The sequence below is a fragment of the Mesoplodon mirus genome (genome assembly GCF_964341445.2).
Source record: "Mesoplodon mirus genome assembly, chromosome: 13".
Taxonomy (NCBI): Eukaryota; Metazoa; Chordata; class Mammalia; order Artiodactyla; family Ziphiidae; genus Mesoplodon; species Mesoplodon mirus.
The window spans coordinates 27,620,050-27,644,213 of NC_138989.1; the positions used below are offsets into that span (position 1 = coordinate 27,620,050).

Genomic DNA, 24,164 nt, shown 5'->3' on the forward strand with positions numbered 1-24,164 from the left:
CTCAGTGCAGTGACAGCTTGGGTGGGCTGTAGACCTTGACTGGGCCCAACCTGCCTCTCCGTCCCTTCTCCCTTCCTGCTCACCACCCCACAGCCAGGCATGAAGGGGCTCCCAGTGTGACGCAGCCTGTGCCCCCCACCCACATGTCCAGCTGAGCCATGGCTAGCCAGGCTTCCAGCTCCGGCACTGCCAACACCCTCTGTGCTTCAGCAGGCCACCCCGCACCATGGAATGGATCAGGTCCCCACACCAGTGCCTGCCCTGGTCAGGCAGGTCTGCCATTGTGGGGCGCCGCTGGACTGGGTGCAAAGCCATCTGAAGAGCCTTTCAGATGTTTGCCACTGCCCCAGGGACGGGCCTGCACAGGAAAAGCTTCCCCACACTTGTCATGGTCCCCTCTGCCCCTGCCTGCCCTGGGCTCCCTGGCAGCTTGGAGCCCCTGAGGAAGGGGCAGCCCAAGACTTGTTTCTATTGTTATGGGCCGAGTTGTGTGCCCTCCAAAAGATATGTTGGACCCCAGCAACCAGTACCTCAGAATGTGACCTTGTTAGGGTCTTTCCAGAGGTAATCAGAATAAAATGGGATCATTAGGGTGGCCCTAATCCAATATGAGTGGTGTCCTTATAAAAAGGGGGAAACGTGGACACAGGGACAGACAGGCACCCAGGCAGATGCCTGTGAAGACTGGAGCTGGGCTGCCTCATGCCAAGGAACCCCAGAAGCTGGGAGAGAGGCCGGGGCACGTCCTCCCCTGGAGCCCTCAGAGGGAGCAGGGCCCTGTGACACCCTGCCCTCAGACGTCCAGCCTCCAGAACTGTGAGAATAAATTTTTGTTGTTTAAGCCCCTCACTTGTTGTACTTTGTTATGGCAGCCCAAGCAAGATTAAAAAATTGTGACCTTGCTTTACACACAAGGAAACTGAGGCTTGGGGAGACACAGTAACAGTCCCTCAGTCCCCAGGTGGGTGGGGAGGCAGAGCCACGAGGCCAGGAGGGAAGAGGATGAGGGCGAGGTGGTCCTCGGGGTCCTGCCACACCCAGCTCACCCTGCTGCCTGGCACCCCTGCCTTCGCCTCACTTGCCCTGGCTCTTGCCACTGCTCCTGCTCCAGGGCCTTTGCTCTCACTGTCCCCTCTGCCTGAAGGGCTCCTTCCCCAGCCACCCAAACTGCACTCCCCGTCATGTCCCGCAGGTCTTTGCTGAAGTCCCGGGCAGTCGACCTGTCTAAGGCAGTCTTCTCTCCCTTGGTCCCTGCTCTGCTTTGCTCTGTAACAGAAAGCGCTGTTTGATGTGCTGTGCATTTTGATTGACTGTTTCTTGTATGTCTCCCTGTCAGAACAAGAGCTCCAGGATGTCGGGACCTTTCCTCTCTTGTCTACCCCTGTATCCTGATGCCCAGGCCAGGTAGATGTTAGAGCTGAGGATGACAGTGCTGGCCCTTCCCAGGCCCCATTGGCTCAGGCCAGTGTCTGGAAGTGAGGTCGGTGCTGTAGGTGGGTTCGGGACCCTGGGAAGCCGTCTCCTAGAATTGCTTTTGACATGCCCAGAAAGGCCTCTGTGCCTGTCACCAGATGCATCTGATCCCCGAGTCCCCAACACGGGTCTCTTCTGGGCAGAGGAGACTCTGCCCATTCCCAGATGAGCTGCTTCTGTTCTCCGGCTCCAGGATGGCCAAGCGGAGGTATGCAGGCACAGAGGCTGGAGGCGTGGAGCTGAGCGAGGCAGAGGCATGTCTACGAGCACACATGGCCAGCCCAGGGACACAGGGGACCTTGGGTCTAATCCCACTGGGCCTGGCTCCTGGCCTTCTGCCCACAGACTCCCCCCACCCCGGGTCCATCATTCCCATCTTTTGGTCTCATCTGCCAGCAGATGGCATCATCCAGGCTCTCCAGAGGGAAAAGTTTCCTCCCCCAGCTTGGGCCGGAGTTCCAACTTCCAGGTGTGGATCTTTGTGACTCCAAGGCTGGAGCCAGGTGGGGATGGTGGGGAGGTCCCGTGGTAAGGTCCTTGCCCATCACCCGGTTGGTGCCAGGCCGAATGGAAGTTGGCTGTAGTGTGCAGGGCTGAGGTCTCAGGTCTGACTGGGGTAGGCGGGGCCCCCACCTCACCAAGCAACAAAGCGTGGCGAGGTGGCTAGTTGGAGGGTGGTGTGCTGAGGGTTCCCATGGGCTCTGACTGCACTGGACAAGGTCAGCAGCTGGCTGAGTCCAGGAGCCAGACCCTTACAGGGCTCAGTGTCCACTGGGGTTCCTGGTGCTGTCCCCTGGCGCAGCCTGACAAGCAGGGGGGCAGGCAGGGAGGGAAGGGCCTGGGTAGGCCTCCAGCTTAGTCACCTGCAGCACCCCTGCCCCGCTTTCTTTTAGGAAGTGATTTCAACTTGCTACAAACTTGAAAAAATAGAACAAAGAATCCAATATCCTTTGCCCAATTCCTCCCGACTGTAACACTTTACCTAACCACAGTAACCTTGTATTACAACCATGAAATTAGCATTGACCTTTTCTGAATTTTACCAACTGTCCTGGTAATAACCCTTGTCTGAGTTCAGACCCCTCATCCCACTTAGTTGTCTCTCCTTCAGTCCAAGACAGCTCCTCAGTCTTTGACTTGAACAATTCTGATACTTTCTGAAAAGCACTGGCCCATTTTTTGGGTAGAAGGGCCCTCCTATGGGTTTGCTGGATCGTTCTCCACGATTACATTCAGGTTTTGCCTTTGGGGCTTTAATGTGGATACATGTCCCTCTCAGGAAGCCCTCCATACGACACTTTACTGGTGCTTTTTTTCATTTTTATCGAGGCATCATTAACACACAAAGCAACACACGTCTTTCAAGTGCATCCTCTGATGTTGGTCGTGTGCACCTTTGGTCACCTGGTGAAGGGGTCTCCCAGGTTATTTCTTGAAAAATCACTGTATTCACTTTGCAGTAGTGAGAGTCTGGGGCGGGTGGGAACTCTGCAACTCTGCCAAACTGACAACCCCCGTCTGTTTCTCATTTTTTGCCCTCTGTCTAGCACCCCTGGCTTTTGTCTGCAGCAGCCACCGTGCCGGCTGCCGACGGGAGAGCGTGTTCCCGGCGTTCCTGGGAATTCCCGCCTCAGCAAGAGCGGTCCCTGCTCCACGGCTCAGCACCTTTGTCAAGGCTCCTCGCGCAGGATCAGCAAATGGAAAAGTGCCAGACACTTGCGCACACTTGTTTTTTTCCCCCTAGTGGTTACGTTTAATGCTTTTAAATGGAAAACGGGTGATGTCTCTATGTGTACGGTCTCGTCCTCACCGTCCACACCGGAGAGGCACCCTCTACTCCTGGTTCCCGGCGTCCTCCGCGCTCCCTCGTTCCCGGCGTCACCCGCGCTCCCCGTTCCCGGCGCCCATCGCGGCCGCCGTCCTCCGCGCCACGAGCCCCGCCCCAGCGGCGACCGTTAGCGCGGCCGCGGCCTCAGCGCCTGGTCCCGCCCACGTGGCCGCACCATTGGGCCGCGCGCCGTGGCCGGGAGCGCCGTGCGCCGCCGATTGGCTGCCTCTGCAGCCCGCTCTGCGGTTCCCCCAATGCGGGGCGGCCGCGCGCAGGATTGGCCGCGCGCGCTAAGGTCCGCCCTCCGCTCGCCCCGCGCGGCAGGCGGGTCCCGCCGACTGGAGAGCGCCCGCGCGGCCCTTCTGGAGGGCGGTGGCGGCGGCGGCGGCGGCCGGGCAGTAGGGGTCTCCGCTGCAGTTGGGCTGCGGGCAGCTCGCGCCGGCCGCGGGCGCCGGAGGTAGGTGCGGGGCGCGAGGGGCGCCCCGCGGCCGAGCGGGCGGGCGGGCGGGCGGGCGGCGCTGCGGCCTGCGTGAGGCGCGCCCTTCCCCTCCCTCCCTCCCGGGCCGAGGCCGCGGGCCGGGGTCGGCGGGCGGGGGGGCGCGGGCCTGGCCTCTCCGAGTCCCGGCCTTTGTGAAGCATCATGGCCACGGGCCTCGGAGCGTGGGCGGGGGGCCAGCCGGGGCCGGAGTCTGAGCTGGGGCCGGGGGCGGCGGCGGGCCCCGGGCCTGGGGGCGCCGCGCAGGTCGCTTTCCGCCCGGGCAGACACCGGGGTGTGAGGAGGCCCCTCGTCCCGCGGGCCCGAAGCCGTAGATGGCTTTCAGGCGGGAAAGGTACCAACAGGGGCGGTGCTCGCCCAGGACCCTGCCGGGTATAACACAGTTTGGGAAATCTGAGAAGTCGCCCGTCTTCACCAAATGCTCACGGACTGAGTGTCACGTAGGTGATCAGGATGTGGTTTTGTCGTAACAATGACTATGATAGAAATGAGTGGAAGGTGGCAACCTGTTGACAGTGGTACCTGTCAGGTGTCGTCCGATGGACTTGGGTTCCTCAGGGTAGGAACTTGATTTGTCGTTTGCATGCTTGCATGTACCTTGTTACCCGGTGCACGACAGTCCATTCTGGGGCTGGGGACTGTGCCAGGCCAACCGCTAGGCGGGGATCCTGTTTCCTGGCGGTGGTAGAGTGGGCCAAACCCTGCCACAGGCGGTCACCCACCAGAGGGAGTGAATGGCCAGTCGGCAGTGCCGCCTGTAAGTGCGGGATGTGAGGCCGATGGAGGATGACAAAAGGACGGGATGAGGTCATACTGCTGCTGGGTTGGGCGGGAGGCTGCAGCGCCGAGAGGCTTGAGCGAAAGGCAGGAGCCACAGCGCTGGACCATCACAGACGGCACCTTCATGCCAGCCCAGCAAGCGGACTCCAGTGAAGGGCACTGTCCAAGCGTCTTGGTTTTACCCTGTGTCGGGATCCAGGGGAGCCTGCTGCAAGTCTGCTGCTGGCTTATGGTCCACTTGGCAAGCAAAGTTTGTATCCGTGTGTGCAGTCAGCTGAAGCAGTAGTGAGGCCGATGGCAGGAGAGCCACCCTTTGAGCCCTTTGTGGCCAGCCACTGTGCAGGGCACTTCCCAGGGGTTTTATAATCTAACCGTGACCTTGGGGGTAGGAAAGTGAGTCTGACTGGTTTGCCCAGTCTCGGCTTCAGGTTGGAGCTGCCCTCTACTCCTTGGTGATCTCGTCCAGTCTCCTGGCTTTAATAACATCTTTCCTTGACATCTGCATCTCCATCTCCAGACCTTGCCTCCCTTCTGAGCTGCAGCCTAATGCCTGTGGCTGCCTCTTCCACATCCCCACGTGTTACTTTGATGCCAAGTAGCCATGTGTAAACCTAAACTGTGATCTTCACTCACCCCAAACACTCCCCATGCTGCCTTCACCACCTCTGCGTGTGACACCTCTGTCCTTGAGTATGGAGTCACTCCTAGGCCTCCATGCAACCCTCAGGACAGTTTCTCACCACCTCCAGCGTGACATGCTGGTCCAAGCTCTCGGTGAGCCTCTTTATCCTTTTCTTTGCTCTCCCCCTTGCTCCTCCTACTGTCCACCCACCTGGGGTTTTTCTGGACCTACAGTGGTTCTTTTAAACTGCAAGACTGTAATCCCGAGGCAGTACAGACTGGAGCCAGCTTACCTGGGTGGTAAAGCAGCTCCACCACTCTCTAGCTGTGCGACCTCGAACAAGTTGCTTCATTTCTCTATCCTTAACTTTTTCTCACAGTGCTGTGTGAGAGCTGGTGAGTGACAGTACCTAAAGTGCTTAGAGCAGGGCTTGCCTGAGGGTTGGTTGCCACTGCTCACCTTGGATCATGTGACCTCACCGCTTGGACCCTCCTGTCCAGTGGCCCATCTCTCAAGATAAGAGCCAGAGTCCTGCTCTCCCTTGCCCTCATTGACCCGGCCTCCTCTCTCCCCACCGGGCATACTGCTGTCACCTGCCACCCCATGCTCCTACCCGGAGGCCTTTGCTCTTCTCGCTGTTGCCTGGAATGTCCCCACCTCCCACCCCAGCTACCCACCCGGCCCACTCCTCTACCTTCAGGTGGACGTTGGCTGTGAGGCCTTTCCTGCCCACCCGTTTTGAAGCTGCCTCCCCTTCCCCAACTCCTTGCTTTGTTTTTTCTTGAACGGTTCTCAGTTTTTCTTAGTTGTTACTTGTCAGTCTCTCTGCTAAAATGTGAGCTCTGTGGCCAGGGGTTTTGTCTGTCTCATGTCCTCAGCATCTAAAATGGTATGTGTGTACCACCTGGAAGGTATTGATAGGTACCGACAGGCAACAGGGATGGTAAGGAGCTTGCTTAGGATGGCCTGCTGTGGAGCCCTCAGCATGAGCTGCTGCCCCTGGGGCTGGGCAGCTTCCCTGAGCTCCAAGGACCACACTCTCCACGGCTCCTTGGAGACTCCACTCTGCAGCTCTTCAAGGCTTCCATTCTTCAGTTTTTATCATTCTCATCCTGGCTTTGTGCTGCTCTTAGCCTTTGAACTTGGTAGCAGGTGTCCCCGTCCTGTGCTGAGTGTGTCTTCAGTGCCCCCCGTCTCCTCACATCTCTTCATGTTAGCCTTTTCAGCCCCAGAATCACGAGTTGGCTCTTGCTAGGGTCTCTGCAGACCTGCCTGGTGCCGAGGGGTTTGGTCCTGGTCACATCTGTGTTCTGTAGCACTGGGTATGCTGACCTTCTGTCCTTCTCTGAAATGATCTTTCTTGGTGCCAGGAGACTGGCCCTACTCCACTCAGTGTTCCTCGCGTGTGTCTGGCTACAGCCTCCTCAGCGATCACTGCGGTTCTGAGTCTGTCATCATTTGTGTGCTATGTTTCCTTGGTCCTGAGCACCTTTGACAGACATACCTGTGGGGGAGGTATTATGTTAAATTCCCACTGAAATCAGAAATGTGAAGACATCTTAGAATCTAGGAAATAGATTGACAGTCAGTGGTCGTTGCCCTGTAGTTCATGGTAGTGCCCCCATCAGAATAGGTAGTCTTTGGGTAGTTGTTGGATGAATTAATCAAATCTAAACAAGTCTCTGGTTTTTATGTTATGTCCCCTTCAAAGTTCAACCACCATGCTCTGTCCCTTCACTTCTGTCCCTAAACTTCTTAAACATGTGGTGTCTGCCGTTTCCTGTTCTGTCTGCAACCAGCAAGCTGCCCCGAGTGGGTGTGGGCACGCACATGTGTCTGCATCCGCGTGCACATGGCATGTTTGTGCGTGTGTCTGCACGGTGTGGGGGTGTACATGTGAGCACATGCGTGCGTGTCTGCACATGCTTGTGCTTCTGCTCTGGTGGGTGCCCTCCCTCCTGCAGGCCCCTGTGTTTGGACGGCCCCCTGCCCTGCCTTCTCAGCCTTGTGTCTTCCCTTCCGTTGTGCTTCTCCAGAGTTGCGTCCTCAGCCCTCTTCTTGGTCTGCATTCCCTCTCTGGGCGGCCTCTCCTGCGGTTTGGGTGACCGCCTGGCTGATGTGTCCTGGCGGCCTCAGCCCCATTGGCCGGGTCTGCCCAGAGGCTCAGGGCGCCCTCCTCTGCAGGCCCTGCTTGACTGTCCCTGCGAGGAGAGGCCTCGTTGGTCGTCAGGGCCCCCTTGTCCCAGCTCTCCACTTCTGCCCACTCAGCAGTGCGGTCAACTCTGTGTCTCTGCTGTTCTCGAGGGCGCGGGCACCATGCCTGGCGCAGCTGTTGGCCTCCCTTCTCGAGTAGGGACTGAATTGTGGCCTGAGGGTCCCTTCACTCCCGGTGGCTTCTTGTTGCCCCCCAGGATGGAGCCAGGCTCCGGGCGGCTCCCAGGACTCCCTGTGCCTTGGCTCCAGCTGTCTCCTGCGGCTCCCCCGACCCACCCTGGCTGGGCTCCCTTCCCTGCGGCCACCACCCCTACCTCTCCCGGGAACAGAACCACGCCACCTCTGGCTCCCCCAGCCCGCTGCATCACTGTCCCCATCCACGTGCCCCAGGGTCCCGGGTGACAGAGCCCCTGGCCCTAGTGCCGCAGAGTTGAGCCGAGGGTCTCCCGCTTGCCCTCTGACTGACCCGGCCCTCGCAGGTGAGTGGATCCATGTCGCTCTGGTGCTGGAGGGAATCCGCACACCTTCTGTGTGTTCTGGAAAGGGCAGCCTTGCATTGCATGCTGGCTTGCCTTGTAAACTGAGTTAGGGGGTGCTGCGGTGAAGTTTAGTGGAGGATTTTTTTTTTAATCCTTTTTGAGCCTAAATATATGGTTTTTGTGCTTCTCAAGTTGGAATTACAGTGGACAATTAATAAAGTATTTAATTTGGGACTTAAGGTACAATTTAGGTTCTGAAGAAAAAAGTAAAGTTCAATTGTTTTAAAGCATAGAAGATTCTCTTTTGGGGCAGCATTCTTTTAAGTTTTCACTGCGCTGTCAATAGCACTGGGCTCTTGGTACCAGGACGCGGAGGGCTCTGTTGCGTTTTGACGATGCCTTTACGTCTCTTTGCAGGTGGAGGAAGACGGGTGCCCCTCCGGCTTGAGGACAGACTCGCTTAGTCGTCAGTCATTTAAGCTGAGTGCATTGTGATTTCCAATAATTGAGGCAGTGGTTCTAAAAGCTGTCTACATTAATGAAAAGAGCAATGTGGCCAGCTTGACTAAGCCGCCAGCGTGTGCAGCGCGGGCAGGACGGCACCCGGGTCTCGACGGACTTGTGCATGTTAGCTGTATAGATTTATGTAAGGTTTTTTAAAACTCTGGTCTTTTAAAATAGTCTTAACCACTTTTACTATGGAGACATGTGAGAGCCCCTCTCCTCTCCCGCGTGAGCCCGCAGGAGGAGCGGTGATGGAGAACCAAGCTTGCCCCCTCCGAGCGCTGCCCCGTGGACAGTCTCCACCACCTCCCCTGCAAACGTCCAGTGATGCAGAGGTAATGGACGTTGGCTCTGGTGGTGATGGACAGGCCGAACCCCCTGCTGAGGACCCGCTCAACTTCTACGGAGCTTCTCTTCTCTCCAAAGGATCCTTCTCTAAGGCCCGCCTCCTCGTAGACCCGAACTGTAGTGGCCACAGCCCGCGCACCGCCCGGCACGCACCTGCGGTCCGGAAGTTCTCCCCTGACCTTAAGTTGCTTAAGGATGTAAAGATTAGCGTGAGCTTTACCGAGAGCTGCAGGAGTAAGGACAGGAAGGTGCTGTACACGGGAGCGGAGCGCGACGCGCGGGCAGAGTGCGGTCTGGCCCTTAGCCCTGTCAGTGGAGACGTGCATGCTTGTCCCTTTGGCGGGAGTGTTGGTAACGGGGTAGGCATAGGGGGTGAGAGTGCGGATAAGAAGGATGAGGAGAATGAGCTGGATCAGGAAAAGAGAGTGGAGTACGCAGTGCTGGATGAGTTAGAAGATTTTACTGACAATTTGGAGCTAGATGAAGAAGGAGCAGGCGGGCTCACGGCTAAAGCGATCGTGCAGAGAGACAGAGTGGACGAAGAGGCCTTGAAGTTCTCCTACGAGGTATGTCGGTGTCCCCTCCTTTGGAGCACTCTTAGCAAAACCCAAAGAGAGGTATTTGGGAATTGCAGTATCTCTGTAAAGCTGATGTTGCAGAGGAAGGAACACCCACAGGAGGTGGAAACGTAAATGTGAAAAGAGAAAGGAGTCCAGGTTTTCAAACTTTGCTAATGAAAAGTTTGGCTGACAGGTCTGCCTCGTACCCTTGTCCCAACTGAGTTGGAAGGAGCTGCTGGCCATGCTCCCTGGTGGCACGGGCACCTGCCTGAGCGTGTGCTTCAGCTGGCGGTTTCATTCCATTTGTTTTTCAGATGATCACGCAACATAGAGGCACACCTAGGCCCCTGAGAGCACCTCCTTTCTGTGTCGTTGTCATTGACACTGTGACACTTGCCTGGAGGGCACCGGGGGGCTGTGGTGTCTGAACAGCATATTTTGCAGGATGATTTTGACAACGATGTTGATGCTCTGCTGGAAGAGGGCCTCTGTGCTCCCAAAAAGAGGCGGATGGAGGAGAAATATGGAGGAGACAGCGACCACCCGTCAGATGGAGAGACAAGTGTGCAGCCAATGATGACCAAGATTAAAACAGTGCTCAAAAGTAAGTCGGGCCAGGAAGTAGCGAGTGTTCACGGGGCTTTGCACGTACAGGCGTGAGAGCCCTTGGTGTCAGGCAGCAGTTGTGCTTCTGAGGCCAGGAGGGCCCTGTCTAGTGACAGGAAACAGACAAGATGTGAGGACACACCCAGATGCATGATGGCCCAGCTGCAGGTGGTGCAGATGCTCTGGAAACCAGAGCAGCTGGGCTTGTGCGGCGTGGCGGGGAGAGGCCTCCTGAGGGGGCTGGGCAGATCCCTGGGGAGGGGGCATCCAGGGGTATGGATGCTGGGCCCAGAGGCGGTTGCTCGGCACGGTGGCTGGTGATGGTTGCAGTCTGGGTTCTAGATTCTGTGCCAAGTGTCGGAGCCACTGGAAGCAAGCAAGACTCGTTCCACAGTCTGGTCTGAAAGCACGGCTCGCAGTGCACCTGTGACTCCTGCACTTTGAGTGGGTAGAGGTGGAGGGGTCGGAGACGCAGTGGGGAACAGTCAGGTCGCCAAGAGCTGGCCCGTGCAGCCCCCCTGCTGACGTGGAGAGGTCTGAGGGGGCTCCGTGTCTGTTTCTGTCTTGGCCTGGAGGCGCCTCTCAGTGTCTAGGTGGAAGTGTCAGGTGGGCGATGGAAAGGGGCTGGAGGGACACAGGACTCAGGCACACAGGTTACATCTTCTGCTGAGCACCAGCGCAGGTGGCCAGCTTGATGGGAGGAAACCGAGGGTGGCCGACGTACAGTCTCCTGGCTGCGGAGCGGACATGTTGGCAGTGCTGGGCCGCGCCTCTGCCAAGTGGGCCGCAACAGGAACAGTAACAGACTATGAGATGCACGCAAGCTCTCCGGGCACCTGGGCCAACTCTCTGACAGCTCACTATCGCAGACATGCCTTGTCCCATGATGTGCTCAGCTTAAGCTGTGTGAGTGCCTCCTTCTCCTTACTTAGCCCATAGCTGGTTGCAGACAGCTCCCAGCCCAGCCCGCGGTGGGCATGGGGGTGCCTGAGGGGGTCTGTGCATGTCCAACCTCACATTCCCTCCCAGGACCGTCCTGACACAGGTGTCTGCTGGTGTCGGCCACGTGTGGGTGTCAGACCTGGCACAAGGGTGTCATTCCCTTTTCTGTAAGAGTAGCTGGTGCTGTTTTCATCTCGTATGTGTCTTTTTAGACTTCACTTGGTTTTTCACTTCCGTTTCTGAATTTTTAACTTGTTCCCAATACCTGTAAGAAAAATAAGTTTTACTTAAGTCTTTGCCATGTGCTTTTTTCAGCAGCCAGGGCTGTCAGTGGCAGCTCGAACAGCACAGGCTTGTCACCTGGCCACAGGGAGCAGTGATCCACAGATGTGCAGTTACTAGCGAAGGCTACCCAGGCCCTGCGGTGCCTCTGGCCATACCTGTGGGAGGCGGGCGGGGAGTCAGTGTCCACGGTGCTTGCCAGCCGTGGAGGCAGAGCTGTGGCGAGGCCCTGTGTCTTGCAGAACCCTGCTCTGGGCTCCGTGGTGTGCCTGTGCCGTTCTAGGCTGGGGAGTATAGCAGTTAGCAGGGTGGACAGCTTCCTGCTGCACGGAGGGACTTGGAGCCTGTGAGTCACACCCAAGAGGGACAGGCACAGCAGCAGAGGGAGAGCAGAGTTTTGCAGGTGGGGCTGGGTGGGGCTTTCTCTAGTGGAGGGCGGGATGTTCCCCCACTCCTACTTTTTAGAGGTTCTCTGTAACGTTGGGTCCACCTTGCTATTGTTTCTGACACGGGTTGTAACTTTGGAAACGTCCTGACAGTTCTTACTCAGTTACAAGTGTCTTCAAGTGATTGCAGAGTATTCTTGTCTTCTGTGCAGGTCGTGGCCGTCCACCTACAGAACCACTGCCGGACGGGTGGATCATGACGTTCCATAACTCCGGAGTCCCCGTGTACCTGCACCGAGAGTCTCGGGTGGTCACCTGGTCCAGGCCATACTTCTTGGGAACAGGAAGCATACGGGTAGGGGACGTATCTGTCGTGAATTTAGTCTCGTAAGTTGCAGGAGGAGCATGCATGTCTGCCCACGTTGCATTGCAGCCAGATAGGCAGGTGAAAGGCATCGGACGTTCAGACTTTTGGGGCCATCCTTGTAATCTGTGTTGCAATTTCACTGTCCACAGAAACATGACCCTCCTCTGAGTAGCATCCCCTGTCTGCATTACAAGAAAATGAAAGACAATGAGGAAAGGGAGCAAAACAGCGAGCTTGCCCCCTGTGGGGAGGTGTCTCCTGCCAAGCCCCTGAGCCGATCTGCAGAGCTGGAGCTTCCCCTGGAAGAGCCCGACTCCTTGGGGGTTGACTTGGGGCCCCCAGATGAGAAGGACCCACTGGCGGCCGAGGCCGCCCCCGGGGCCCTGGGGCAAGTGAAGGCCAAGGTGGAAGTGTGCAAAGATGAATCAGTTGGTAAGTTTCCAGAGTGAACTTGGTCCCTGAGGAGGAAGGGACCTGTCCGTGCTTGCCTGTCCACTCCCGTATGGCTGGAGAGGCCGTCTCCCCAAGCTTAGGAGATTCTGCCTGCTGACCTCTTTCTCCCGACCCGCACACCGGTGCTGCCCTGCAGATGGCCTTTTTCTCTTGTCATGTTTGCGATCTTTCCTCAAGTCTTGCTTTTCATGAAAATGGGACATGCTCGCATGGAGTCCTGGTGTACCAGTGCGCATAGTGTGTCTCCACCACGTGGTGTGGATGCCGCCCCCTTCTCAGACCCTCAGTTGCTCTCAGGTGTGGGGAGTTCCTCCCTGTCCCTCCTGCATCTCTTCCGTGATGGAAGGCTGTCTTAGCCCCCATGCATTTTCGGGGTCTCTCATTCTGTGCTACTGCCTAGCCTGTCTGGGAACTCCTGCATGTGAGGGGCTGGGGCTGCTGCTGAGGAAGGGGACAATGGTGTCTAGCTCCCTGTCCCAGCCAGCTCTGTCAGCGGGTGGGCTGTTCTCGGGACCCAGCTGGAAGGGAGCCCTTCCTATAAGACTCTAACTTGACGGTCTGCCTCTTCACACCGTCCTTCCGCACACGCAGGACACACCTGAGTGTGCTCCTACTTTTCTGAAAACACCTGCCTCCCACCTCTGACCTCATGGCGCTTGTTTCCAGACTCCCTTCTCTGCACTCCTGTGTAAAGAACTATGTGGTTTTGGTTTGTCACTAAGTGTGCAAGCACGTTGTCCTGTAGCTCACGTGGAATCTCAGGCATTTGCCTGGGTGGGAGGAGGGGTGCAAGCAGGGCGCCAGCAAGGCTGATGGGAAGCCCTGGGGTCCTGGGGGAGAGGTGGGACGAGTGCCATGGCCCTGAGCTGCCTGTTTGCTGCAGGGCCTGGGGGCGGCCACGGTGGGCACGTGGTGCCTCGGCTGCTGCTGGCCGTCCGGCACCTGTTTCCGTATGGGGAGAAAGGTCCCAAAGGCTGGTTGTGGTTGGCTTTTTTTTTTTTTTAGGTTCCTTTTTGTTTGTTTATTTTTGTATTCTTATTTTTGCTCTAAATAAACTAAAGGACATGCCAGAAATTTGTCCCTAGGGGACCTCGCAGGGTAATAAGAGCTGGCAGAATGAAAGGACGTGATTCTTTACTTCCCTCGCCCTTGGAGAGGAAAGGGGAAGGGGGTATTGTGTGGCTGGGACCTGCCCTGCTCACCGGGTGGAGGGCGTGACCTCCACCTGTGACTTGGGTCTCTGGTGAATCCCATATAGACCTCGAGGAGTTTCGGAACTACTTGGAGAAGCGCTTTGACTTCGAGCAAGTTACCGTGAAGAAGTTCAGGACATGGGCTGAGCGTCGGCAGTTCAACCGAGAAATGAAGCGAAAACAGGCTGAGTCAGAGAGGCCCATCCTGCCGGCCAATCAGAAGCTCATCACTCTGTCTGTGCAGGACGCGCCCACGAAGAAAGGTGAGCGGGACTCGCAGGTCTGATGTTCCTGGGCTGTGTGCTGCACGGGTGCTGCATCGACCTGTGTCTGCCCTGCGGCGCAAAGGTCCTCTCCCCACGGGCTGGGGTGTGGTCGCTGTGGCCCCCGCTGTTGCTGAGATGGCCCCTCTTGTCACAGAGTTTGTCATCAACCCCAATGGGAAGTCGGAGGTCTGCATCCTGCACGAGTACATGCAGCGCGTCCTCAAGGTCCGCCCTGTGTACAACTTCTTTGAATGTGGTGAGTGTGACCTTCCCCATCTCACTCCTAAAGCATCAAGCACGTCACTGGGGTCACCGCTGGGGAGGCGGGAGCTGACTGTCAGTCCCCTCTGCTGGGTAGGAACGAGAGGGGAGGTCGAGGGGGATCAGATGGTCACCTCCCCACACCCCCTTCCCACTGCACCTCCGAGGGTGGTGGGGCTGCAGCCCTGCAATGGCCACCAGCCGTCCTCTGGCTGCCCGCATCACTCCTTAGTGAAAACCAGAAGCTCAGCGTCCGCCATCGTCTTCCTGCTGCTCTGGCTCACAATGTCTGCATCCCACCCCTTGCACTCCTCCGTCCATCTTTCTCAGACGTTGGTCCCTGTCCCCCTCGACTTCCTGGCCATGGTCTCTGCCTGCTGACTGTCCCTCAGCCCCATCCCAATGCCTCAGGGACCCTCCCCAGGCCTCTGCCTTCCAGCAGCAGCCCTACCCCCACCTCGTCTGTCTTGTCAGTGTGAGCAGATTGTGTGTGTGCACGTATGCTTTTAACGTCTTGGCAAGTGTGTTTTAAAATGGTAATTTTAATTTTAAGAGAACCCAAGTGAGCCTTTTGGTGCCTCGGTGACCATCGATGGTGTGACCTATGGATCTGGAACGGCAAGCAGCAAAAAACTTGCGAAGAATAAAGCTGGTAATGTGCCTGCTTAGTGTCAGACTCGTGTTGGCCCACCAATGGCTAGGGAAGGCTGTGGTTGGGGCAAGTCTGTTTTATATATATAATCATCTACTTGGATCTTTTAAAATTATGTACTCACTGAAAAAGATTCAAATAGAAAAAGTAAAACGTGAGAAATGAAAGTAGAAGGCCCTTTTCCACTCAGTTGGCTGGCCAGTGCCTCCCGCCCTGTCCCCAGCGCTCACAGATGCTGGTTGCTCTGTGCTGCCTGAGCCCAGGGCACCGTCTGTTTAAACCCAGCAAGGCAGGGGTGTGCTGAGAAGGAGAACAGGTGGCATCTTCCTCAGGTGGTTTTGATGTCCATGAGGACCATTTTCTAAGTCCTTCCAGCTCCAGACTTGGGACTGCCACTCCTGGAACACAGCCAAGCAGGCCCTTGGGAAAGCTGGTGGTTTTTGGTGGAAATCTGATGTTCCTCCTGCCCGTGGCCTGCTGCTGGCTATATTCCCAGCACTTCTTGTTGGCATGCTTTTCCAGAAGCCACTTAGCCCCAGCACCAGGGTTATTTGGCCTCTTCTGGGGAGTGGACCACATCGCAGGCTCGTGATGGATGCACCCCGGGCCCTGACACCCCCATCGCCGCACTGTCTTCAGAGCAGCTCTGCCCCTTACAGAGTGTGGAGCGTTTATCGCAGTCTCACCGAGTCTTGGGTTGGTGGAGTGTCTGTGCTCCGGGGCTCAGAGTGCCCCTGGGCCTTGCTCTCTTCTGGTGGCGAATGCCGAGGGTGATGGGACCCCACCTTACAGTCTGACTGACCCCGTGTGAAGCTATGCTGGGCTCACAAGCTCTGCCTGGTCCCCAGGAGGCCTCCTGTCCATTTTTAGAGAGATTCTCTCCAAAGGCTCTTCCTGCTTCACAAGTGGGGTGTTCCTGGGGTCTCGGGGCAGAAGCCTGTGAAGGTCCCATAGTGGGTGGGGCCATCCTCGTGGTGCCTTGCCTCCCACCCCCACCCCATGCTCCTCTCCACAAGCTCTTCGTTTTGCACCCCTGTTCATGGGGTGCCTGCACTTGGCTTCCTGCCACCCCTGCGCTCAGGCTTGCAGGCGCCTCCCCAGAGTGTCCTTTTGGCCCAACTGCTGCTCCCCACCACACCCTCTGCCCGTGCCTCACCTGCAGGCCCTTGGGGCTCTGTCCCCGGGGCCCAGGCTCCCTCGGCCGTGGGGACCCCCCCCTCACCCTCAGTGTTCCTCTTTCCATAGCCCGGGCCACGTTGGAAATCCTCATCCCGGACTTTGTTAAACAGACCTCTGAGGAGAAGCCCAAAGACAGCGAGGAGCTGGAGGTGAGGGTCGTGAGCCCACCCTGGTGTCAGGCTGTGCTCGGGTTTAATCGCCCAGGTGCCAGGTGCTCCGTCTCTTGTACTTCATCAAAGAGGAGACCTGCTTGTCTTTGCAAGCAGAGAAAACGTTCTTGTCAGAGATTTCTGTCCTTGTGTCTTGCCGAGGGTCGTGAGAAGCTGTGGGTAAATGTTTCGGAAGGAAGCCATGCTCCGCTGACAGCAGATCCAAAGTGGAGTGAGCCTTTGAGGCAGAGGCTGCAAAAGCTAGATTGTTCTTTATGTTAAGAACCATTTAAAACTATCTGTAAAGTTTTTTGGGTAAATATGGTCCTATGGTTATTTGTAGCAAGGGCTTCTCACTCTGAAGAATGCATTCTTTTTTATAACCATAAATTTTTCCCTTTTAAACTACACAGTATAGTGGATTTTTATACATTCAGAATATTTTCATCACTCCAAAAAAAAACTCTGTCCCCATTAGCAGCTACCCCCATTCTCCCCGTTCCCAGCCCCTCAACCCCCAACAGCCACTCATCTACTTTCTGTCCCTGGATTTGCCAATTCTGACGTCTTCTGTCTGTGGAATCATACGATGTATGTTCTTTTGCGACTGGCCTCTTCCACTTCACGTGTTATGTGAGCTGTGAGTATTATCAGATTGAGGACGTTTCTTCCACTCCTGGTTTGTTGATGGTTTTTGTCAGGAATGGGTGTTGGATTTTGTTTTTTCTGTTTCTGTTGAGATGATCTCGCGGTTTTTGTCTTTGACTTTACTGATGTGGGGGGGTGTTTCATTGACTTTTTTTTTTTTTTTTTTTTTTTTTTTTTTTTTCTCGTACGCGGGCCTCTCACTGTTGTGGCCTCTCCCGTGGCGGAGCACAGGCTCCGGATGCGCAGGCTCAGCGGCCATGGCTCACGGGCCCAGCCGCTCCGCGGCATATGGGATCCTCCCAGACCGGGGCACGAACCCGTATCCCCTGCATCGGCAGGCGGACTCTCAACCACTGCGCCACCAGGGAGGCCCTCATTGACTTTTGAATGGTAAAAAAAACCTTGCATTCCTGGGATAAATCCCACTCAGTCGTGGTGTATAATCATTTTTATGCATTGATGGGTTTGGCTCACTGGTATTTATTAAGGATTTTTGCAGCTGTACTTATAAGGGATACTGTTCTGTATTTTCTTTTCTCGTGGTGTCGGTGTTGGTATCAGGGTAATACTTGCCTCATAGAATGAGTTGGGAAGTGTTGCTTCCTCTTTCATTGTGTGGAATAGTTTGCGAAGGATTTGTATTAATTTTTTTTTTTTTCTTTGTGGTACACGGGCCTCTCACTGTTGTGGCCTCTCCCTTTGCGGAGCACAGGCTCCGGACGCGCAGGCCCAGCGGCCATGGCTCATGTGCCCAGCCGCCCCACGGCATGCGGGACCCTCCCGGACCGGGGCACGAATCTGTGTCCCCTGCATCGGCAGGTGGACTCCCAACCACTGCGCCACCAGGGAAGCCCATAATTTTTTTTTTTTGAAGGTATACCACACGCTTCCTTGGTGGTACAGTGGTTAAGAATCCGCCTGCCAATGCAGGAGACATGGGTGCGAGCCCTGGTCCAGGAAGATCCCACATGCCGTGGAGCAACTAAGCCCTGCGCCACAACTACTGAGCCTGTGTGCCACAACTGCTGAAGCCTGTGAGCCTAGAGCCCAGAGCCCGTGCTCCACCATAAGAGAAGCCACTGCAATGAGAAGCCCGCACGCTGCAATGAAGAGTAGCCCCCGCTTGCCACAACTAGAGAAAGCCCGCAGCAACGAAGACCCAACGCAGCCAAAAAAAAAAGATATACCATGCAAGCACAATATTCATTCATTCATTCATTCATTCATTCATTGGCTGCACTGGGTCTTCGTTGCAGCACACAGGCTCCTCTAGTTGTGGCGTGCAGGCTCTGTGGTTTCAGCACACGGTCTTAGTTGCTCCGCGGCATGTGGGATCTTAGTTCCCTGACCAGGGATCAAACACACGTCCCCTGCATTGGAAGGCAGATACTTAACCACTGGATCACCCGGGAAGTCCCAGTATTAATTTTTTAAGCACTTGATAGAATTCACCAGTGAAACAGTCTGAGCCTAGACTTTGCTTGGTTTTGAAGTTATTTATTTACTGATTCAATCTTTTTACTTGTTATACATCTTCAGATTTTCTACTCCTTCTTGAGCCACTTTTGGGATTTTCTGTCTCCCTAGGAGTTTTCCCACTTGATCTAGGTTATCTAATTTATTGGCAAATACACATTCATAGTATTCCGTTATGATCCTTTTGTTTAAACTTTTTTTAAAATAAATTTATTTATTTTTATTTTTGGCTGCATTGTGTCTTCATTGCTGCGCGCAGGCTTTCTCTAGTTGCAGCCAGCGGGGGCTGCTCTTCATTGGGGTGCGCAAGTTTCTCATTGCGGTGGCTTCTCTTGTTACGGAGCACAGGGCTCTAGGCACGTGGGCTTCAGCACTTGTGGCACGCGGGCTCTAGAGCACAGGCTCAGTAGTTGTGGCGCATGGGCTTAGTTGCTCTGCGGCATGTGGGATCTCCCTGGACCAGGGCTCGAACCCATGTCTCCTGCATTAGCAGGTGGATTCTTTTTTTGTTTTTTGGGTTTTTTTTGCGGTACGCGGGCCTCTCACTGTTGTGGCCACTCCAATTGCGGAGCACAGGCTCCAGACGCGCAGGCCCAGCGGCCATGGCTCACGGGCCCAGCCGTTCCGCAGCATGTGGGATCATCCCGGACCGGGGCACGAACCCGTGTTCCCTGCATCGGCAGGCGGACTCTCAACCACTGCGCCACCAGGGAAGCCCAGCAGGTGGATTCTTAACCACTGCGCCACCAGGGAAGTCCCTTATTCCTGATTTTTAGCAGTTTGAGTCTTTCCTTTCTCTTGGTCGGTCTGACTAAAGGTTTGTCAATGTTGTTTGTCTTTTCAAATATCCAACTTCTGGTTTTGTTGATTTTTTCCTATTGGTTTTTTATTCTCTATTTACTTCTGCTCTTGCCTTTATTATTATTTTTTTCTGCCAGCCTTGGGTTTAGTTTGTTCTTCTTTTTCTAGTGTCTTAAGATTAAGGTATTGATTTGGGGTCTTCTTTTTAAGTATGGAGTTTACAGCTATAAATTTTCTTCTGTGTACTACTTTGCATCCCATAATTTTGCTTTAACATATGTTGTGTTTCTTTTGTCATTTGTCTCAAGGTATTTTCCTAATTTCTCTTGTAATTTTTTTCTTTAAACCAGCGGTTATTTTAGGAGCATTTACTTTTCATATATTTGTGAATCTCGCAGATTTCCTTTGGTTATTGATTTCTAACTTAATTCCATTGTGGTTCAAAAACATGGTTTTTGTGATTTCAGTCAGTCCTTTTAAGTTTATTGAGGCTTGTGTTGTGACCGCCTGAGAGGATGTGCATTGTGTGTTTCTGAGTGGAGTGAACAGGCGTCTTTGGGTTGAGCTGGTGTGGGGTTTGCTGTTCTCGTTCTTGGTGGGTCTTCTGTTCTGTCTGGACTGGTGTTGAGTCCCCAGCTGTTACTGTTGAATTGTTTATTGCTCCCTTCACTTGTCAGGTTTTGTTTCATGTATTTTGGGGCTGTTAGGTGTGTATGTGTTTGTGATATTGTGATATAAAATACACGTTTGGTCTTTGTCCTTGGTTCCTGGTGGGACCTTCTAACGTAGTAACTAAATTAACGTTTGGTTTTTGTCTCCAGTTCCTGAAATAGTTCCAGTTGATAGAAGTGAAGGGAACGTTCTATTCTAACCCCTTCAACTATGCCTGAGTTCATGTTCAGGAGGTGAATTTTGGAAGCCCCGAGGATGGGGGTTGGTTGCCAGGGGAACCATAATGTAGTCAGAGGTTGGACTTCCAGCCTTGTCCTCTGCCTCCCCCAGTGCCCGGGGAGGGGTGGTGCTGGGGGTTGGGTTCATCCCTCGTGGCCAGGGGTCTGAGCAGCCTGGCTCACACAGCGACGCCTCCGCAGACACCCTGACTAAGGGGCTCGGGGTGCCTCTGGCTGGCGGACCCATTGAGGTTCTGGGGGGGCGGGGTTGTGCTCAGAGGGGGATGATTTCCTGCTTGCTGGAACCAGGGCCTCCTGATGCTGGGTGGGGAGGAAGCCCCCTCCCTGCCGGAGCAGCCGGTTCCAAGGCTTCTGTACGAAGAGGGCAGGGCTGGGGTTGATGCTGCCACAAGCCGAGGGACACCCAGGGCCCTAGGAGCTGGACAGTCTGGGAAGGGACCTCCCTGAGAGGCCTCAAAGGAGCATGTGGTTCTGTGTTATGGCCGACCCGGGAAGGGGGCCACACTCCTGAGTGGGAGCTGGGGGCCATGGGGTCAGAGCCACCTCTGGGCTGGCGATGCCCCTGTCACCAGCTTCCTTTTTCTCCCTGAACCAGTTGGGCATCGCCTCTTAAGAACCTTGGTCAAGTTTCTGTTCTGCTGTGTCTGGTCACTTTCTCTCTTCTATAACCTCACTTATGATGGTTTTCAAGCTTTTCTCCGAAGGTTGTGTGTCTTTAGACTTCTGACCGGTCGTCTGATCAGCCTCTGATTCAGGATGGGCTCCCCAGGCCAGCGGGCAGGCAGCCTGGCCCTTGCCATTCCTCGTTTGTGTCTCGGGCATCTGGGTGGGGAGGTGTGGGATGTGGGGTGCAATGTCTCCGAGAGGTAGTGGTGGGGGCAGGAGGCCCCTGGGGGAGGCGGCAGCACGGGAGCCGCTTCACGGGGCCGCGGGAGTGGCCAGCACTATGACCGGCTGCTTCATTTTGTAGTATTTTAACCACATCAGTATTGAGGACTCGCGAGTCTACGAGCTGACCAGCAAGGCTGGACTGCTATCTCCCTACCAGATCCTCCATGAGTGCCTTAAAAGGTAAGGGGGTCGGGGTGGGGTGCTTCCCTGGCCATCGGGCATGGGGGCCTCTCTTGGGTGCCCAGCACCCTTACACCCAAGGGGCCGGATGGCGTGTGGTGGGAGAGTCCCTCCTCTTGGGCGGAGCAGCGGTTTGGGGAGAAGGGTTGGTGCTGTCTTGATGGGCCCTTGGAGGGCTCTCTGGAAGCAGGCATTTCCTTCCCCTCAGCTGATGTCACCTACTGTCTGTTTTCTCCTACAGAAACCATGGGATGGGGGACACCTCCATCAAGTTTGAAGTGGTTCCTGGTAAAAACCAGAAGAGTGAATATGTCATGGCGTGTGGCAAGCACACAGTGCGCGGCTGGTGTAAGACACACACCCCTCCCCCAGTATACCCACACACAGGCTTTCAGTGATCCCAGGGACCACTGCCCTGGCATCAGCCGAGCCTCAGCTGTATGCTGACTGCCCACGGTTGTGCCCGCAGCATCTCATGTCCACATCTGAGTCACAGCTGGCCCGAGTACAGCTGTGGGTGTCCCGTCCCTGGGCTGGTCATTTTGGCTGGGCTGTGTTGCTCCCCAGCGGCTGCCACCGCTGCCCCTGTCCAGCCCTCAGTCCCTGTAAAGGGAGCAGGAGCCTCCTAAGACAGCAACAGAGCCCCCCCCCGCAGGGCCCTCTGCTGTTGCTGGGCACCACCTGTGCTCTTCACCTAATCTGGTGTTTGGATATAACCTTACTTGAAAAGAAACTTTGTGTAACTACTGTAAACACAGACCAGCACTGGGTAAGTGAGACGGTCATGACCAAGCAGGCCCTGGGTGTGCCCCGTGCCCTGCAGACACCATTCCTTGCTGAGACCAGCCCTGAGCAGGTGGGCAGGGCATAGGATAGATCCCCCATCTGAGCCAGAGGCCCTTGCTGCTCTCCAGGCCTATTCTGCACCCTGGCCCCACCTTCTCTCCATCTAGAAACGTCCCCAGCACAGGATGCCCTCTGGATGCTCCCCTACCCCCGTGTCTGCCCTGCAGGTGCATCCTCTGTGTTGGCAGATGTGGGCTGGGGGCCGGGAGGCCTTATAAGTTATGGCCTTGGGTGTGTCATGACCTCCCCGAACTTCTGATGGGCTGTTCTGCAGGACGGGCAGGGCTGAGGTGCTGTGCCCAGTGCAGCGGCTGCGCCTTCTGCCCCCTCCCGTCGGGAGTACCCCTGTCTGGACGAGGTGGCCCTGTGGATGGCTGGTATCTGTGACTCCCTCTCTCTACGTTTCCTCTCAGGCAAGAATAAGCGAGTCGGGAAACAGTTAGCTTCTCAGAAGATCCTTCAGCTGCTGCACCCACACGTCAAGAACTGGGGGTCCTTGCTGCGCATGTACGGCCGTGAAAGCAGCAAGATGGTCAAACAGGTAATGGGGCCCCCCGCTGGCACAGGGGGCCGGGGGCAGAGTCGGGCTCTGGCTGCATGGGGAGGGGATGGGGTGCGGGCTGGGGCTAGAGGGAGAGTGAGCAGACCACACACAGACAGCTCTCCCTGGCCACCAACTTTAAACAGCCCATGTGTCATCTGTTTTGTTTCTGCTCTTTGGGCCAAGATCTCAAGATTTTAGCCAGTACCCTTAGGTTTTTGTGTTTGGGGTGGAGAGAAGTACAGGGAAGCGAGGTTTATGTTGATTTTTTTTCCCCTGACGTTTACAGAAACGGTCTGGGTCACCAGCACCCCAGTGAGTGGTGGGTGTGGAAGGTGGGGACTGGGTGGTGACCCCCAGGCTGTCTGTGAAGAGCTCCTTGCTCTTGGCCTGACAGGGTGGGTGAGGGGAGGGGACACTGGGCCCCGAAGTGCTTGGCCCTGCATTGCTGAGCCTCTGCCTTCGGGTCTGTGCTCTACTTCTGTGAATCGTGCTGGGCTGTGAGTGAGGGGAGAAAGCCTGCTTGGGCCCATGGTGGGAGCCCCCTGGAGCTGGCGGGCGAGGGATCCTTCCAGAGGCAGGGGAGTGTGGCACCCACGGTCAGCAGGCATCCTCAGATACGGCTTCTTCACCCTGGACGGGCCTGCAGGGAGCTCAGCATCTGGGCCCCACAGGCTCCCAGGGGCCGCAGTGCCGGGGCAAGTCCTGTCCTGCAGTGTGCTGTCCCCTGAGGCTGTGTCCTGGTCGCTCCTGCCTGAGGGCTCTGGGCATGTCGAGTGCCTGGCCAGTGGCTATGTCAGAGGCCAAGGGGGCCGGGGGAGCACCCCACGCAGGAGGCAGTGTTAGAAGTGGGGACAGCCGGCAGGCAGCCAGCCAGGCGGGTTAAGGGAGGGGTGGCCCCAGACGGTCCTGCGAGCGGGCTCTGCTCCCCAGGAGACGTCGGACAAGAGTGTGATCGAGCTGCAGCAGTTTGCCCGGAAGAACAAGCCCAACCTGCACATCCTGAGCAAACTGCAGGAGGAGATGCGGAGGCTGGCGGAGGAGAGGGTGAGGCCTGCCCGCATGCCCTCGGGCTGTGGCAGTGCTGGAGAGCTGGTGGCCCTGGCCTCCTGTGCGCTGATGAGGGGTCCCCGTAGGGCTTGTCGGGGCAGCTTCAAATTCCTGGTGGCTGTGACCTCCTTGACCCTCCACTCCCGGGCATGCATCTTGGTGCCCACAGAAGTGCCAGCATGTGGTGCCCTGCGATCGCGCACATTCTGCAGCCCCGCCACCAGCCTTTCACCGAGGTTGGGCTGCAGGTTCCCATGTCGCCTCCATCCCTGACCTTGGCTGTTCTTCCAGGAGGAGACGCGGAAGAAGCCCAAGATGTCCATTGTGGCATCTGCGCAGCCTGGCGGCGAGCCCCTGTGCACTGTGGACGTGTGATGGCTGGTGGTCCGGGCTCAGGGGCTGCCAGCTCCGCTGCGGGGGAGACCTGCCCTCACTCTGCAGCCCCGGGTCTCCAGTCCATGGTCCCCCGCCACTGCGTGTCTGACAGCCAGGTCCACGCAGCTCTTCCTTGGGGGCCACCCACAGGTCTGGGTGGCCATGTTAAAGCATCGACTCAGCCTGCCACACAGGTGGACACAGAGAGGTGGGAGGTCGCCGGGGACCTCTGCTTGTGTGGACATGCTGCAGACTGGTGTTATGAAGGTTTTCATGAATTTTAGTATGTAACAGGCGCTGACAAGAAATGATAGTTGGATGACATGAAATGAGAAAGCCCTGCGCCTGGGGCTCCTGCGGGCACCGTAGGGACCTGGCCAGACGGTGCACGCTGGCACCCCATCC

The 24,164-nt window shown here is 56.2% G+C and overlaps 1 protein-coding gene across 2 annotated transcripts; it reads left to right on the forward strand.

Moving 5' to 3' along the window:
• Positions 1–3,622: 3,622 nt before the first annotated feature.
• Positions 3,623–23,814, forward strand: DGCR8 (DGCR8 microprocessor complex subunit). Of its 2 annotated transcripts, XM_082640116.1 has the most exons (15): positions 3,623–3,758; positions 7,611–7,892; positions 8,310–9,310; positions 9,749–9,908; positions 11,733–11,875; positions 12,037–12,319; positions 13,599–13,796; positions 13,954–14,055; positions 14,614–14,712; positions 15,958–16,040; positions 20,847–20,947; positions 21,189–21,295; positions 22,207–22,334; positions 23,268–23,381; positions 23,676–23,814. In XM_082640116.1, the coding sequence occupies exons 3-15, from the start codon at positions 8,591–8,593 to the stop codon at positions 23,757–23,759; spliced, it is 2,322 nt and encodes a 773-aa protein (XP_082496242.1). In that variant the 5' UTR covers positions 3,623–3,758; positions 7,611–7,892; positions 8,310–8,590; the 3' UTR covers positions 23,760–23,814. The 2 variants fall into 2 exon arrangements, with proteins under 2 accessions (XP_082496242.1, XP_082496241.1); XM_082640115.1 differs by lacking the exon at positions 7,611–7,892.
• The last annotated feature ends 350 nt before the right edge of the window (positions 23,815–24,164 follow it).

What these genes read in the sequence shown, in the direction of transcription:
- DGCR8 (XM_082640116.1), top strand. Translation starts at nt 8,591, where the DNA reads ATGGAGACATGTGAGAGCCCCTCTCCTCTCCCGCGTGAGCCCGCAGGA. An exon ending in GTGCAAAGATGAATCAGTTG is followed by an intron (nt 12,320 to 13,598) that starts GTAAGTTTCCAG and finishes AATCCCATATAG; the next exon opens with ACCTCGAGGAGTTTCGGAAC. An exon ending in GTACAACTTCTTTGAATGTG is followed by an intron (nt 14,056 to 14,613) that starts GTGAGTGTGACC and finishes TTTAATTTTAAG; the next exon opens with AGAACCCAAGTGAGCCTTTT.